Source organism: Varanus komodoensis, unplaced genomic scaffold (genome assembly GCF_004798865.1).
Source record: "Varanus komodoensis strain SLA01 unplaced genomic scaffold, ASM479886v1 scaffold23, whole genome shotgun sequence".
NCBI lineage: Eukaryota > Metazoa > Chordata > Lepidosauria > Squamata > Varanidae > Varanus > Varanus komodoensis.
This window is the reverse complement of record NW_025335627.1, coordinates 18,869,535-18,887,876: the sequence shown is the minus strand read 5'-3', so window position 1 is coordinate 18,887,876 and position 18,342 is coordinate 18,869,535. Positions and strand designations below refer to the sequence as shown.

Here is an 18,342-nt window from a genome sequence, read left to right as displayed (position 1 = left end):
GAAACGGCAGTCATGTAAACTTTGATAGAAGAATAAGAAATACACTTCTTGTACAACAGATTAAAAAAATAGAAGGATTTGAACTGGAGAGGCTGCAGCTGGGGAGAAGTTATGTTGGGTTGCAAAGGAGATAAACATTGCCCACTTTGCATTGTATGACCTGCAAGATGGTTTAAATGAAGTGCTTAAGACCAGTTTAATGTCAGGAGGAATGTCCATTAGTGGGACTGAGTCTGATGAATTCTCCATGTGGTGAGGTGAAGGGTGGACAGGTTGGGATGGAGAGTCTTGCCATGATCCTGTGAGAGGAGGTTGTCTCTGTGTAGTAGATGACAGAAAGTCTTGTTAGCTAGGTCAAGCAGAAGGGGGAACCAGTGTTGTCTGGGACACCAAGGAGTGATGAGGATAGCATTGGTATGGTTTCAAGAGATCTTTGCAAGAACGTTTGGAAGCAGAGGAAATGGGGGAAGCAGATAGAATAGTTTCCTGCTCCAGGATAGGAGAAAGGCATTTCTGTTTTTGAGGGAGTGAGTCCCAAGGCCAGCTCTTGAGCAGAAGTGGTCACACACCATGTTGTGTTTGGTAGCTAATGGGTCTACTTGAGGCACACCCCAATGATTCCACAGGGTTTGGAGGACTGTGGGGTGGAGTTCCTACTTGTGACACCTGGTAAAAGTCCTGCTCAGGGAATCTGCAAGAACATTGCTGGTATCTACCACATGTAGGGCAGTTAAAGTGGTCCATTTGGTGATGCACCAGAGCCAGATGTTGTGGCAAGAGATGCCATTTGGTTTGACCTGGTTCTGCCCTGTTTGTTTATATATGTCACAACTGTGGTATTGTCTGTGAGAATTCTGACATGACGACCTTGAACATAAGTTTGGAAGGCAATGAGGGCCTTCTTGATTGCTAAGAGTTCCAAGAAATTGATGTGGTGGCGACTTTCTTGGGGGCTCCACCTGGACTGAATGGTGGCTTGGCTGCAATGAACCCCTCATCTGAGGAGAGAGGCATGTTACAACAATAATGTGAGAGCCTGGAGGGGAGAAAGAGACACCAACGGTTGTGCTGGCTCTTTTTGTCCACCAATATGCGGACTTCCAGACCTGAGGTGGAAAACAAGAGTTTGGTATGGTGTGGTTGGACTGCAGCATTGAAAGATGCTAGGAACCACAATTGAAGAGACCCCATAAATAGTCGTGCTAGTGGGACAAACAGGATCACCGTAGACATCAAGCCGAAGATGTGTTGGATCGATCTGGTAGTTGGTGAAGGAGTTTCGATCAGTGAGGTGACCTCTCTGGATATGGTGGACACTCTGTCCCAAGAAAGGAAAGCTTTCACCATTATTGATTCAAGTCTGGCTCCGATGAAGTTGATTGACAGGGTAGGACAGAGGTGAGATTTGGCCAAGTTAATGTAGAGTCCAAGATGAGAGAGGAGTGAACAAGTAAATTCTGTGGCTTTTAGGTAGGCTTCATGAGAATGGGCTACAATAAGCCAGTCATCCAGGTAGGGGTATATATGAATACCATGGAGATGGATGGAAGGAACAAACAACTGCCATACACTTGATAAACACACAGGAACCCAAAGGGGAGAGCAGTGAATTGAAAGGTTTTGCTATTTATCTGGAAATGGAGGAAATGCCTGTAGGATTCCTCAATTGTGATAAACACCTTTAAGATCAACGAATGTGAGTCATATGCCTTTGGAGAGAAGAGGGAGGATGGATTGTAGAGATACCATCCTGAAACACTTTGGTTGAATATGTTTGTTAAGAAAGTGGAGGTCCATGATGGGACGAAGGCCTCCATCTTTTTTCAGGACTGTGAAATACCTGGAACAAAACCGAGAGGTTTCTGGTGGCGTGAGTTCAATAGCTCCCTTGTGAAATAAGGAAGAAATTTCCTCTATGAGGGGAGGTGATGGAGCAGTTCATTTTGGTACCATAAAACGAGGGATGTTATGAAACTTGATATGGTACCCATGGGCAATGATGGATAGTACCCACGAATCCGAGGTGATGGCAGCCCAAGAATGGAAAAAGGGCTGGAATCGGTGACTGAACGCATGGGACGAAATGAGAGACATTTGAAGGAGTCAGAGATGTCTCCTGGAATTGTCTTGGCACCTCTGGGTTGGATGGTTCCATGTTAAGGGAACCCTGGCATCTAGGCTGGGTGGCAGCATGATGTCTTGTAGTAGTGGTGGCAGGGGTCCTCAACTGATAAATGTAGGAAGATCTGTGCCACTTCAGTGAAGCATATGGGCTTTGGGGTGATGTTTGATTAAGCCCCATGTGGTGTGCAGTATTCTTGACCTTCTGAACCAAGTCCATACAATAAACCAGCACTGTCAAATGACATATTCTTGATTCTTGCCTTTGCTTTGCCAGATAGTCCCGATAACCAAAGCCATGCAAAGCAGCAGAGACCTATCGCTCTGACTATGTTACACGTGCTGCCCTCTGCCTAGTGACAAGCTGTGAGGATCTCCTGTCTGGCCAGGTGAGTAGCCTAGTTTTTAATTTCATTTGTCCTGAGCTCCTTTAGGTAGTGAGGAGCATAGGAACGCAATCCTGTCCCAAAGCATAATACCTAGCCAAGGTAGCTTGGTAGTTAGCCATTTTTATGGAGAGGGCTGCAGATGAGAAGCAGCAGCAACTGAGAGCATCGAGGTACCTGCCTTCTTTGTCTGATGGAGTGACATGTTCTCTTCTGGAATGTGATTGAGCAGACTCAACAAGAATAGAATTTGGTCAAGGATGCTGGAACAGAAACTTGGCATCCTTTTCCTGGACTTGATACATATTTTCGAACTGGTGAGATGGAGTTGCTATTGATGCCGGAGATTTCCACTCATGGCTGATTGCATCAAATAGGGTCAGTAAGAATGGGAAGGTAACCGGGCCAGCAGACTCTGCATGAACAGCTTGGAAGACTGGGTTTTTTGCTTTGGTAGGCTCCTACCTAGGGTTAAGTCCTGGACTATGAGCCATATGGAGGACTTGAGAGGAAAAGAGTCCAGAGTCCTCTGGTGCCTGAGAAAAATCAAGTGATGTTGCAGTGACACCTGGTGGCATGTCAGAATGATGGTCTGGAGAGGACGCTATTGAGATCAAAGTATATTTATTTATTTATTAAAACATTTTTATGCCGCCCCATTCGCCCAATCCTCGGGGCGGCTTACAACAATATTGTCCTCGTTCCAAGTGACATTCTGTCCTGTCTGTACGTTGGCTAGATAAGAGAGAATGGGAATCATCTGTCCAGGAATTGAATTATCTGGGCAGGGTCTTGAGCAGGCTCATCTAATGGGATATGAAAACTAGGACCCGGTAAAGGGTTGTGCTCTGAACCTGAAGGGCTCCAATGCAAACCTTCTTGTCTGGAATCGTTGGATCCCCAACTTTCCACATAATAATCAGTGTCAAAATCCCCTTGGTGTCTTGAGGGGAATCAGTGTCTTTTATGAGAGATCTTAGCCAAAGGGGATTGAAAGCGATGTCTACCCCTTTGCTGCTCAGATTGGAGAAAAACACTTGGAATTGAGGGTGAAGGAGAGACCCATTTCTGTACCGGGGGATGATCTGATTTGGAAAGCTGATCTGGGGAGAATTCACAAATCTCTCCCTCTGACACTTAAGTACTTCTTGGAAGCTGGGAAGATGGGTCCTGTGACTGTTTTGGAAGTGGAATAGTGGGTCTGTTCTGGTCTTGCAATGGCACCGTGTCTCCAGTACATGGGAGGCCCGTTGGTAATGAAGACTCCGAGCGTATTCAGGCATTCTTAGCACCCCGCTTCCCTTTACTAAGTGTGAGTGATTTACGTGGTTTTGCTTTCTTTTCTGTCTTTTTCTGCTTTGCCACCGTAGGAATTTTTGCCAGCAGAGGAGTTAGTATCTCGTCCACTGCAGAAGCAGGGGAACCCAAGGTGGATGGTTGTGGGTCTTCCGCATGTAAGGCATGGCTCTAAAGCTCAGCTTTTAAGTGATCAGCTCAGTGTTTCCTCGCCTGCTTCGTTAAAGCTTGGCAGTGAAGACAAGTGTCAACAACATGAAATTCTCCCAAGCAAAACAGGCAAAGGGAATGGCCATCTGTAGGAGAGAGTTTGCTGCTGCACTCGGTACAGTTGTGAAACGGAGCCTTAAGCGCCATCTTGTCTTCCTGTTGAGGCATGATGAAATAGGGCTTCGGCGGTATACCACTGTTCCCATTGTTGTAATATAATTTTTAAAACCCTTTTCTTTTATCTTCGAGCAGTGAGGAATAAAAACAAGAAGAAAGAAGAGAGACCAGACCAGGCAGGAGTTATCTCAGACAGTAACTCACAATGTAAGTAGAGAAGAACTTCCCAATGTGCTCACGGTGGTGGTTGAAGAAGAACTGAGGTCTCAGTGGGAGCCCTGCCCTCATGCTAACTGTGTTTGGGGCTGGGCTCCCGTGGAATACTAATTAATCAGCTTTGGAATCTTCTTGAAAACCACTCCATGCATGCACGAACAGCACATATGTGTGATGCACAGAGTCCACAAAGAATAACTTTCCTTACCCCCCACCCCTGCTCTTATCTGTGAAATTCTCTGTTAACTCCTAAGTTGTTAAATGTTAAATGTTTGTCCTTGCAATCTTGTCTTTGATATTCAGTTCAAATTAGCCAATGGGACATAGTTATGGTGAACTACAATTCCATTTACTTCAAAGGGCTTATACAACACAGGATGTCAATGGATAGGAAACATTTAGGGAAGGGCAGTTTAATGTCCCTTTGTCTTAGCTGTGACCAAAAGCTTATTTAGTTTCACAAAATTTCAGTGGATTACCTGCAGCTTATATATCTGGAATATAACTTTCTGAAGTGGCATAATCAGAAGTGCAAAGCTTACTCCAGAAAAAAGAATTTCATCAAAAATATAGTAGTTCTGAAGTAAAGTAGTTCTTTCAAAGTAAAGTCTTTCCTGGAATTTCCTTGTGTCTGAGCTAAAACACACCAATGCCAGGAGTGAGTGCAGTTGAGACAAACTGATTCTGACCAAATTCAAAGGCACACAAGCCTTTAAAACAAACTTTCAGAGCCTTCTTTCACAGCCTTTTCTCCTGCGCTGGGACAAGACCACTCCAACAAGGAAAAGCATAACTTATTTACAATGTGATAAGCACTGCTTCCTTATCTCTAGCTCCACTTAAAGCCAGATCATTCCCCTTTAACTTACCTGAGAACTGGACTGTTCAAACTGTGCCATATTGGAAGTTGTCTCTCTCAATCCTTCACTCTTACAAAACTAGCATCTGCTGGTTTGCCTATCATCCTATATTACCTCCTGACATTTAAAACCAGGTTTTAGCACTTTCCTCCATCAAAGTACATCAAACTGCAATCCTAGCTTCCCACAGTCTAGTACACAGAGTAATAGGGTTTTGCCATCCATCTACCAAATGGTTCTTTATAGCCTGTATAATTTGAACTCGCCAACTACAGCCACCACTCCCCCATGAAGTCTTTCTATGTTGTGATTCCAACCAACCTCCAAATCCTTTAAACCACTTGCTACAGCAGACCTGTGTCTCCTAACTATGAAGATTACATTCTTGGTGGTCATTATGCCAGCTTACAAGGCATGGGACTTTGGGCCTTCTGGCATGACACACTTTTCCTGACTTTTCATAGGAATAAGGTTGTTCATTTTTACCTAAGTTGTATTCCAATTTCATCTAAACCAGTCAACCAGTGTTCCTGCTAGAGGCCAAACCCCACTCATTGGACCCCTGCTCTCTACATTTGAAGAACATGCACCTTCAGGCAGAATGCCAGACTTTTCATTTGCCACTCTGGGGTCCAAAGAGGACTTCCAGACTCTCCTCAAGTGTCTGGATAGATGGATAACCCCTACTATTTACTTGGCCAATGACCTTGCTTATCTACCACCTCCCTTACAGGTGAAAGGAAACTCTACACAGGCACTGTCTCAGCAGCATTCATCAGAAGAATAACTATTCCAAAGCTATGTGCCAGATTCACATGGTCTCAACCGGATTCACATGTTTATCCACATGCTCAGATATTAGACCACAGAAAGAGGCTTCCTTTGGCAAGGCCCCATTTTAGTGTGAAATCTCCTTTCACTTGTAAGTCTTTAGCGTTGCAGTCTTCTATATGTTAAGTCACAGACACCATAAAGAAAAACAAGTTACTTATGTATACCTGTGGTTCTTCAAGTCCTTATGTGAACTCAACAAAACACACCCTCTTTCCTGTTTTGTATCCTGCTTCTGCTAGCGCTGCAGTGAACTTGGAACTGAGACAAGGGCAGGAGCCACACCCTTAGTGTGCACAGAGGAGGGAGCAAAATCCACACCAAAACACTCACCTAAAATTCAGAACCTTCCAAATTCTATTCTGTGCAAGAGCCTAGTACATATGTGTGAGTCCCAGAGACCACAAAGAACTGATCATGGGTTCAAGAATGCCTACAGCAAACAAAGTTTTGTCGCACTTAAACAAGTCATGGGTTGTTGAAACATGTGATCATTTTAATAATCCAAACAGGTATTTTTCAGGACCAAGCTATCTCCATCCAGTTTGAAGCTGATAAGAAGAACTTAAAATCACAATCACAAGATGAGACTTGGTAACAAGCTTTCCATCCATGCTCCAGCCATCCTTCAGTCTCCTTTATTGCCCCCAACTCATGTGTATACAAAGGAGCTTGTTCAGGGGGAGAGGGCACCTGGGTTGCCTTTGCATTCCAAGGAGTGACTAGGACTTTGACAGAAGCACCAGCCAAAACATCCTCTAGAGCCTTTATGAATCCAAAAGATTCCATTAGCCTCCAGGGCTGGTTGATTTAAATTACCTACCTACTTACTTGAAGAATGCCTAAATGCCTAAATTTAGATGCCTAAATTTAGATGCCTAAATTCAACAGGAAGTGATCTGACTAGGACAAAGGACAGGATTTGAAATTCTACAATTTCAGATCCTGTCTGGTTGAGAGAACTAAATCCATACTTTTGGCCATAATGTTCAATGGGTAACTGACTCTCAGTCTAACCTCCCTCACAGGGATATAGTGAAGACAACATGGAAAGGTGGAGCATCATGAAAGTCACCTTGGGCTTCTTAGAGAAAAGTGGGATATAAAAGCAACAAGCAAATATTTGTTCCCAATAAGGATGGGTGGGGGATATTTTCTGGGATTATACAGTAGCTCATTGGAACACTGCTTTAAAGAGAAATAGAGAATCAAATCAACATAGTATATAGATGGATATAAGTATAGAGAGTTAACAGATTTTTAAACATACTACAAAATCTTATGCACCCTTCTCCAAAAAGAAAAGTAAAGGTTTAAAAAGTCTTTAAAAAGCAATTAAAACCCAGATAGCTTGAAGAAAAAGCCTAAGATACAAACCTTCTGGCAACAGGAATTGGAAGTAAAGCATAAATCATGAAGGTGAGAAATCCCAGGATATAGTGTAGATTGTGCCCCTTAGCATGACAAATAATCAGAAGCAGACAAGACATTGAAGCACAGGATTGGACACAGCCTTACCTTTCATTCCCTTTAGTCCTCGCTGCCCTGGATAACCTTGAATGCCCAGAGCACCAGGTAGCCCGGGGAGCCCCTTCACCCCAACAATATAATCTGTAGAATGGAAAAACTAGTTATGTTAGATGGAGACGGAAATGGTTTTGTAGCTCTTAAGAAAGCTAGCATATCATATTGGTATCTGTGCCTAGGCTCCAAAGGAAAAATGTGTAGGGCATAGAAATTATATTTTTCAGATTTTTTTATGTATCAGGACCTGAAGCTGTGACACAGCTCCCTGTGGTGACAAGCAGCACACTTCCAGCCTGCAAGGGCCTGCAGGACCAGGAGCACTATAAAAATTGGAGCCTATAAAGTCTTTCCTGTGCTACTCAGCCTTGCCACAACAACATAAGTTTTGTCTAGTCTTGATTTCTTTCTTTCTTTGATTTTTAAAAATTTCTTAACATAAACAAGTACACAAAAAGAATGTGAAACAGAACAAACTAAAATGAACAAAGCAAGCTAAAATGAACAAAGTTGCCAAGGGAATTCTATAGAAATATAGCCTAAACATTCAGCCCCCACAAATCTATCTCTCTTCCTGTCTTTCAGCACTCAGAAAAAATAAATTATAAATATATACAATACCAAATTTTCCAATAGCATCAAATCTACTGATTTTTTTCTTTTCCAGACTCCCCTCAGATTCCATTAATTATAGTGAGCATGATAAAATTTCCATTTATCATTGAATTCTTCTAACTGTCTTCTGTTTACATAGTTGGTTAACTTTGCCAGCACAGCATATTCTGCTAGTTTATTTCACCATTCTTCAATTGTTGGGGGCTCCAATGATTTCCATTTAGAAGCAATTGTGAATCTTGCTGCAGTTGTCATATACAGTGGTACCTTGGCTCACGAACTTAATCTGTTCCAGGACTCTGGTTGTAACCCAAATTGGTCGTGAGCCAAATTAAATTTCCCCATAAGGTTCAATGTAAATAAGGATAATCTGTTCTGTAACCATTTTTTAAATCAGAAAAATGTGAAACAAAGTGACAATGGCAAAGATCGCAGCCATCTCCCCCACCTGAGAGATCTCAACTGCAATTGTAGCCATCTCCCCACTCGGGGGCGGGGGGGGGGAGATGGCCACGATCGCAGTTCCATTCATGCAGGGAAGGCGTATGTGATCAGAGGCACGCTCCTGCAGGAAAGACAGGCAGAATCTCGGCCATCTCTCAGCCAAAGCTCTGCTTTGCTGCTCCCATCTATCCTGCAGCAGTGTGCCTCTGATCACGCATGCCTTCCCTGCACAACTGAACTGCGATCGTAGCCATTTCCCCACTTGGGGGATGGGGGAGATGGCTGCGATCTTGGTTGCCACCCAAAGTTGTGTTCACAACCCAAGTAAAAATTTTTCAGAAATTTTTGTTCGTGACCCGATTTGTTCGTGAACCAAGGCGTTCCTGAGTCGAGGTACCACTGTACTTAAATAACTCTGACATACTCTTTGAAAAGGTCTCTGACACTATATTCAAAAGCATATTCTTGGGACTAATGGGAAATTTAATTTTAAAGATTTTCTGCATTTCTGCATGTATCAGTTTCCATTTTTTCATTATTTCACAAGTCGATAAAGTCCCATCCACCCTCTTACATTTCCAGCATTTTCCATTATAATTCTTACCTATTTTTTAAAATATCTTTTGATAAAACACACCAATTTTCTCTTAATGCTTGACTAATAGTAAATTTAATAACTTTCTTCCAAAGAGCTTCCCACTGGCACTGTGATATTTCTTCTCCAAGATTCTGCTTCCAAATTGTGACACCTTTCTTATCTTAATGGTTTTCAGTGTCATACTGTAATAACAATTTAAGTCGTCCCAGCAGATGATCATTCTGCTGTGTAATTGGCTTTTCAAAATCTGTCAAAGCTCTTAAAATGCTTTCTCCTAGTCTTGCCTTGATTTCAACCATGCCTTAACTCATCTTCTCTTAATGCTGCTCTTTCCTGCAGTTTGATCCCATCTTGCCAGCTTAATCTCACTCCTGTTCTGTGCTCCCTCTAACTTCACCTTGCTCCTAACCCTGCTTTCCCCTGCCTGTGGTTCTCCCATGGCTTGCCTCTGCTCCTGCCATGCCTCATTGGTATTTGATCCTTGCCTGCTCCTGACCTTGCCTTCACCTTTGGACCTACTATGCTTTGTCTGTATCTGACCCTTGTTTTTCATGACTCTGCCTTTGCTTCTGCACCTGCCATGCCTTGCTGGTATCTAATTTTGTTTGTTCTCTTTGTTCTCTGTAAATTAGCTGTCCATCAAACAATGACTTTCTCATTAAGAAACACTCTTATATTAAGAAAGGAAAAATACAGACAGAAAATTAACAAGATACCATTCCCCTCAGGTGTATCCCTAAGTGCTTTTCTGTCCTCTCACATTCTCTAGTTTTTGAAATTATAAGATAGCAATGGAAAAAGAATGACAATCGTAGAGGAAAAAGAAGAAAATTAGAGTATTGCCCTGGTTTGTTTAATCTTTTTAAAGGACTAAATGAAAGAAGAATAGAGCTACTGGAAGGTTGTTTTTTTTTTAACCAATGTCCCTGCTTTAGGATTTTTGAAAGTTCAAAGTTATATTGCTGAAAGTATCAAATTCCCATTGGTCTTTTCAAAGATTTTCAAAATTAAGGAAATTTCTCCAAGCATTCATTTAAAGCACTATCACGCCATTCATTTTTCCAAATGTGATAATCATTTACCAGTGCTGCAGCCTCTTACCTGGAGTTCCTGGGGGGCCAGGCAAGCCAGGCAAGCCAGGTGATCCAGGCTCACCATCTAAACCAGGGGCACCTGGATGAATAGCTGGGTGTCCTGGGTCACCAGCAGAGCCCTTGGGCCCCATTTCTCCAGGTAAACCTCTTCTTGAAGAGGCATCTGAAATGGGGAAAACAGACAGAAATACAAGAGTTTTAAAATGCTGCTGGTGCTATAGAAAGCTCTGAAGTTTGGGGCATATCAGATTCTTTATCACCTTGCAAGCTGATCAAGCCTGTACCTCTCAGCTGAGCTGGGTGAGAGCTTAGGCGGAACTTAGATGGAAATATCTCTTTTTAAAAACTTTTAAGAGTTTTAGGTTGAGACTAATTCTCTGCTAAGAAGAAATAACAAGCAACACTACCCCCTCTTACGAGTAATTTAGTAAGATCATGGAAACAAAAACATTTCTTATGCTAATGAGCTATATAAGGAGCCTACATGGTTGTATTTTGTTGAAATGTTTAGATTATTTAATAAAATGAATCTAATATTGCCTCTCTCTAATTCATTCTGGTAAGTACAGAACAAATATGAAGCCAAACTGCAGCAATTTCCAGTGTACTCTGACTCAAGTAACTAAATCAAACAGATTGACAACTGGTAACCAAGGGCTTCCTATGTATTACTTTTATTTCTGTACCACACCATAGCCAAACCTTTTCAAGAAGCTTCACCAAAAATTATGAAACATTACTTAAAGTTTAACATACAAAATGTTAAAACAGCCAAAAAAAATTACAGTAAGATACTAGGATTTTGACAGAATATCTGACATTAAAATTCCAGTATATGCTGTTAAATGCCTGAAGGCATTCTTTACTTGGCACGAAAAAGTTACTAACAGTGACACCAGATAGACCTCAGTGAAGAGATCATTCCAAAGGTGGGGTGGCTACTGCTAAGAAGGCCCTCTCCATTGCTGCCACACTCTGGCCTTCCCTTGGTAGATCTGCTCGAAGGTCCTGAAATAGTGACTGCGATGTACAAGTAGCTTCTTAGCAAGAGAGACATCTAAGGTTTTATAGGTCAAAATCAGCACCCTGAATGAAATTTGGAAAAGTCAGTGCAAGTATTATATGTGATAACTGCTGTTATATGTTTAGACATCTTGGTTCCTGTTATCAATTTGGTTGCCATATTTTGTACAAGCTTTGAAACATTTTTTAAAAATTCCCACAATCTAATCTGCATATAATCAGAGCACAGTAAACTGATGCCAAGTTAGCCCTTTCTCAACAGGTGCATAGCTTAAGCACCAGCTAAAGCTGGTAAAAGTCACTTCATGCCACTTAGGGCACCTAAGTTGCAAGTAATAATGACGGCTCTAGCGGAAGCCCCAAGCTTTGAACCTGCTTTTTCAGGGGGAGTGCAATGCCATCCAGAATAGGCTGAACACCCTCCATCTGGGCAGAAGAACCACTCATAAAAACATCTCAACTTTGTTTGGATTGAGTTTCAGTTTATTAGACCTCATCCAGTCCATTCCTGAAGTGAGGCACTGACTTAGCACATCCACAGCCTCACCTGACAAGGGAGAACTAGGGTTGTGTGTTAGCGACATACTGACAGCAATACACTCTAGAATTCCTGATGACCCCACTCAGTAGTTTAATGTAGACAATCCATGCTGCTGAACAGTCTTTTTCAAAGGGCCATTTTCCCAAGCAGACCCATGAAGGAAAAATGAAAACACTGGAATGCAGGATCCCCACACTCTCAACTCAGACAATACAGTGGTTGATGGTATTGAAAACCACCAAAAAATCAAGGAAAATCAAGAGTCACACTCCCTCGGTTACTCTCACAACATAAATAATCATACAGAGGTGACCAAGCTTGTTTGTGCGCACGAAATGGGTGAAGAAAACCAGTCTCATTCAAGCGTGCCTGGACCTGGATGGCAATTACCAGCTGAAGGACCTTGCCCAGGAAAGGAATATTGGCCACCAACCTAAAGTTTTTGAGATCTTCCGGGACCAGGGGTAATTTCTTCAGGAGTGGTCTCATTCCTGCCTGTTCCAGATTGCAGCGGGGCCATTCCTTCTCAAAAGTGGGCATTGGTCAACTCCCTAGCCTAACTGGTTATTTTCTCCCAGTCACTTTGTTAAAAGGGGCAAGTATCCAGTATGGAAGTGGTTGCACAAACTTGCCTGAGCACCTTATCGATATCCTAAAGTTGCACTAACTGAAATCCATCATATTAAACTAGATAAGACTAGGATTTGGCAAGGGATCTGAGAGGAATCTGTTTGGGGATGGGAATCCATCTGCTTTGCAGAAGCCCTGAGTTCAAGTTCCTGGTGAGAGCTTCCAGCATTCGTTGGGATGCTCACCAGGAATCAAGCCCCATGTGCTGCACAAGCAGTGTCCCTCATCCATGTCTGGAGCTACCAGAAGTAATGGGAAGGGAAGAAGGTTGTTCTCTGGGAATGGTGCCTGGCAAATCTGCTTGCAATGCAATCGGGTCTGCAAGCATTCGTGGACTTCCTCGTGCTCAAATTGCTTTGCAGGACCAGACTCAGCATGAAAGGAAATCTGTGGATGCTAGAGAGACAGATTCTGAAAGGGTTCATCCCAACCCCTGAGGTTTTAAACCAATATTCTCATTGGTACTACTGGCAGAGAATAACTCCTCCCTAATCACCCACCCAGGGCTTTGTTATACATGCCAAATCAGCTACCTTACCCACTATTAGATTATAGATGAGGAAGATCTTACTTTGAATCCGCCTGATATTTAAAAGCTGTATCTGACAGGGCAATTACCAAGCTTGTTCTGTATAGAATTATAGCTTGATAACTCAGCAGTGGTGACATTTATGTCACTCCATCAAGTTGACTTTATTCACATGGTTCCCATTCAGCTGTACTCAGTCTTTTAATTTACCAATATATCTACATTGGTTTAGAACATCAGAGTTTAAGAAAAATATTTCTGGGGAAGATGAAAAGTGGTAGAATCACAATGCTGAAAAGAACTGAAATCCTAACTTTGTGGCATGATTGTCTATAGGCCGGAGGTTCCTTATTCCTGCCTTAACCAATCTTTATCACTAAGTCTGCACAATGCAGATTTGTTGATGGTGTTGTTGTTGTTCTTGCTAGTTGTGTAGTCGTGCCAAAAGCAGATGAGTGCATTCATGCAGATTTGGAGAAGAGGAACAAGATGGGAATGGAAGGAAATTTTCAAATACCCCCCCAAAAAAACCTAAAACAAAACAAATAAAAACAAAACCCACAAATCTATAGAGAAAAGTGAATTTATTCTCCTCAAGTAAAAATTGAATAAAGGAAAGTATCAGGAAATTACCATCAGATGATCCTTGAAGACCAGGTAGGCCAGGACTGCCTTGCTCACCCCTGTCTCCCTCAGGCCCAGGAACACCAGGGATTCCCCAGTCACCTCTTGCACCTAAAACATCCCCAAACATGCAGTTTAAACCACACAGACACAGGTGAAACACCAGCAATGCAGTCCTCATGTCTGCCTCTTGGCCTACTCTCAGAATGGCCAAAAGAGTAGATCCTAGGATTGATCATTTTTGTGGTAAGTTTTAACCATTAGTTTTTGGAAAACTAAGGCCCTGATTGAGTTCACAAGTCATGCTTAGGCACTCTGTGTGATTAGCACAGTTCATTTTTTTTAACCTGGATGTCCCAAACAGATGAACAGGTGGTTTCTATGTTAGCATGGTTTCCATCCTGCCTGTTCAGGTTTCTGCTGTTGGCACATATCCATCAGCCAAAATGCCTGAAATTAAGGTCCCATATATTACTGACTAGATGATAAACTTTTTTTTCAAATCATCATATGTATAAAAATTCAACTGACTATATAAAAATTCAACTATTAGCTAAACTGGAAATATAGTATCTTTTTTCATCTGTTAATTTGCATTTTGTATGAAAGAGACGTAAAATAATAATGAGATTCCAGGATCATACTAGAGTTGGAAGGGGTCAGAGGCCACTGGGTCCAGCTCACTGCTAGTGCAGGACTCCAGTTAAAGCATCCCTGAAAGATAGCTGTCCAATGCATCTTGAATTCCTCTAGTGTGAGAGAGCCCATGACCTCCTTAGGTAGTTGGTACCATTGCTGTACTATTTTAACAGTCAGGGATTTTTTCCTGATATCCAGCCAGAATCTGGCTTCTGATAAGTCCATTGTGTCTTGAACTCTGAGATGATAAAGAGATCCTGGCTTCCTCTTTCTGACAACCTTTCAAGTCCTTGTAGAGCCCAGTTCTTTCAGCATCTCCTTTTTAAAGGTGTTGTCTCCAGTCCCCAGATCATCCTTGATGCCCCCCTCTGAACACTTGCCTGCATCTTTCTTAAACTGTGGATCCAGAACTAGATACAGTGCTCCAGATGAGGGCTAACCAGTGGTGAGTAAAGAGGAACTAGTACCCTCATGTGATTTCAAAGTTATTCTTCTGTTAATGTAACCTAAAAAATAATTTGCTGTTTTCGCAGCTACGTAACATTGTTGACTCATTGGAAACACTGCCCTAAGAGGAGCAACTGAGAGAACTGGGCATGCTCAGCCTTGAGAAAGAAGACTGAGGGGGGACATGGTATCCTTCTATAACTGCATCAAAGGCTGTCACAAAGAAGAAGGTCAAGATCTCTTCTTGCTGATACCAGAGTGTAGGACACAGAATAATCAAGTCAAGCTGTGACAACTCAGATTCAGGCTAGACATCAGGAAATGTTTCCTCTCTGTCAGAGGCAATATGACAGTGGAACCAGCTGCCTAGAGAGGTAGTGGGCTCTCCCACACGAGAGACATTCAGAAAGAAACTGGACAGCCATCTGAGTTGGATGGTGAAAATTGGTGTCCTGCAATAGCAGGGGGTTGGACCCAATGGCCTTCATGGCCCCTTCCAACTCTACTATTCTCTGATTCTATGATATACAACAAATCCAAAATCCTTCTCACTTGCAATATTGAGCCAAGTATCCCTTATCTTCTAACAGTACAATTGGCCACCTTTTCCTGGGTTCAGAATTTCATTCTGTTGTTTTTAGTCCAGCACTCCAATCTATCAAGATCACCTTGAACATTGTTTTTCCCCCCAAGGTATCAGTTATCCTACCCAATTTTGTGTCATTGTCAAATTTGATAAATGTTCCCCATCCCAATCATTAATAAAAATGTGAAAGAGCACTAGGCCCAGGATGGAAACCTGCAGTACACCACTTGTTATCCCTTTCCAGTTTGAGAAGATGCTGTTGGTGAGCATTTCTCGAGTCCGATTGTGTAGCCAACTATAGATCCACATCATTGTTCCATCTAGTCTACTTTCTGCTAGTTTGCTAATCAGGAGATCCCAGGGCACTGAAAAGTTTTGCTGAAGTCAAATACTATGTCCACAGCATTCCCATAAGTCCATCAGGGAGGTTACCCAATCAAACATTGAAATCAGATTATTATGGCAGGATTTGTTGTTGAAGAATCCCTGGTGGCTTCTAGGAATCACTGTATTGCTTTCAAGGTGTTTGAAGACTGGCAGCTTGATAATTTATTTCAGAATTTTTCCAGGGATTGATGTCAGACTGACTGGTCTATAGTTTCCAGGTTCTTCTTCTTTTCCTTCATGAAGACAGGGACAACATTAGTCCTTCTCCAGTCATCTGGCACCTCTCCTGTCCTCCATGATTTCTCAAAGATCATAGACAGTGGTTCTGAGTGTTCTTCCACCAGCTCCTTTATGATTCTATGATGGAGTTTATCGAGCCCTGGAGATTTGAACTCATCCATTCCAATCAGATGATCCTTGACCATTTGCCCATCAATCCTGACCTTCCATTCTGTTCCTTCAGCTTGTACTTCTTCTTCATCAGAAAGGCCATATCATCTTTTGGGAGAAGATTGAGCCGAAGTAGGAATTGAGCACATCTGTCTTTTTTTTGTCATCTGTTATCATTTTGCCATCCATGCTGAGATGATGAGAATGTCATGATTTTTCCCATCACCACATTTTTAATTTGGAAAAGCTATAAACAGCATCAAACTACATTGAACATCATACCTTTTATTAGTGTGGGGCGATGTGCATAAACTGGTGGTCCTTGAACACCTCTATCTCCTGGCTCTCCCTGTGTAAATGCAAATTTAATTCACCAGTCTTACTTTGAAGTTCAAAGTTATTGTCAGTATACTAATGAATGGAAGAAGCACAAAGTTCCTTCCTCATGACAAAGGTCCAGTCATTTTTCCTAAGATTACCTTCCATTCCCATAAAGTATTAAAGTTTCTCTCTATTCTCTGTTTTTCACAAGTGGGCTAGAATGTTCTCACTATGTATTATGATACATTATGGTTAAATCAAATGTTCAAGTTAGTGCTTTCCCTTGAAGCAAAAATGACAAAACTAAATCTGTTCTACTTAGGAAATATCATCAGAGGGAACACTTCCTGGAGAAGAACACCATGCTAGGGAAAGTTGAAGGTGGAGGAAGAAAAGGAAGACCAAATAAAATATGGATTGACTCCACAAAGGAAGCCACTCCACAGGATAGGGCATTCATTCATAGGATTGGCTTTCATTCATAGGATTGCCTCAGGCAGTACACAACAACAACACATTAAATGTATCTTAGGAGTTTCATCCCCTTCATGGATCACTTCCTTGTTGTGGCAAAGGGGCTTGTGTAACTCAATGAAGCTATGAGTTATGCCGTACAGAGGCACCCAAGATGGACAAAAGCTGATCCACAGGAGAAGGAAATAGCAACACACTCCAGCATCCTTGCCATGAAAACCCCATGAACAGTACCAAAAAGCAAAAAGATATGATGCCGCGAGATGAGCCACTCAGATTGGAAGGTATCCAATGTGCTACTGAGGAAGAGCAGAGGGCTAGTACTAGTAGTGCCAGAAAGAATGAAGCAACTGGGTCAAAGCCAATAGGACACTCAGTTGTGGATGTATCTGGTGGTGAAAGGAAAGTCCAATGCTGTAAAGACCTATACTCCATAGGAACCTGGAATGTAAGTTCTGTGAATCAAGCTAAGCTGTACTTGGTCAAACAGGAGATGACAAGACTGAACGTCGACATCTTGTGAATCAGTGAACTAAGATGGACAGGAATGGGTGAATTTAATTCAGATGACCATCAGGTATACTACTGCAGGCAAGAATCCCTCAGAAGAAATGGAGTAGCCTTCATAGTCTATAAAAGAGTAGGAAAAGCAGTACTGGGATACAATCTCCAAAATGACAGAATGAACTCAGTTTGAATCCAAGGCAAACCATTCAACATCACAGTAGTCCAAGTCTATGCCCCAACCACCGATGCTGAAGAGGCTGATTGGTTCTGTGAACGCCTACAACACCTTCTAGAATTAACTCCAAAAAATAATGTCCTTATCATAATGGGGGATTGGAATGCTAAAGTAAGAAGCCAAAAGTTAACCTGAATAACAGGAAAGCTTGGCCTTGGAGTATTAAAATGAAGCAGGGCAAAGGCTGGCAGAACTTTGTCAAGAGAATATGATGGTCATAACAAACACTCTTTTGCACAAACAAGGCAGGGGACCAAGGTAAGGTCTCGGAAGGGATACCGATGGCAGACCAGGAGATGGCCTTGGCAGGAGTCACGGGTGTTGTTGTCCGCTGTGACAGCTGCGACATGTTCGCCCTTCTCCCCCAGGAGAGGCAGGGATACACTTGCCCTCGGTGCAAGATGGTGACCCTGCTAGAAGAGGAGGTGAGGTGCCTGAGGGCCGAGAGAGCTCTCCAGGCCCCCCCGGAGCAGCCCCCTTCTGGACAGAGGGTTGAGGGAGAGGCCACGGGAGGAGTAGCTGCGGAGACATGGAGGTATGTCACCCACAGGAGGAGGAGGCCAGCATGGCCTCTTCCTTCTCCTGGCACCAATCTGGAGCTGGGAAAGAGGTTCTCTCCACTTGGGGAGGCTGGGGCTGATGAGGCCTCCGGGGACCAGCAGGACCCCCAGCCTGAGACGTCAAGCGGCAAGGGGGC

The 18,342-nt window shown here is 42.7% G+C and overlaps 1 protein-coding gene across 2 annotated transcripts in view; it reads right to left on the bottom strand.

Moving 5' to 3' along the window:
- The window catches only part of LOC123024237 (collagen alpha-2(IV) chain-like), a 238,633-nt gene that overhangs the window by 74,989 nt on the left and 145,302 nt on the right, over nt 1-18,342 (bottom strand). For both annotated transcript variants that reach the window (XM_044431658.1, XM_044431659.1), the window contains exons 18-21: nt 16,391-16,457; nt 13,669-13,770; nt 10,320-10,475; nt 7,556-7,648 (exon numbers count right to left, since the gene is read on the bottom strand). In XM_044431658.1, coding sequence (XP_044287593.1) covers nt 7,556-7,648; nt 10,320-10,475; nt 13,669-13,770; nt 16,391-16,457 — 418 coding nt within the window. The remainder of the gene's footprint in view (nt 1-7,555; nt 7,649-10,319; nt 10,476-13,668; nt 13,771-16,390; nt 16,458-18,342) is intronic.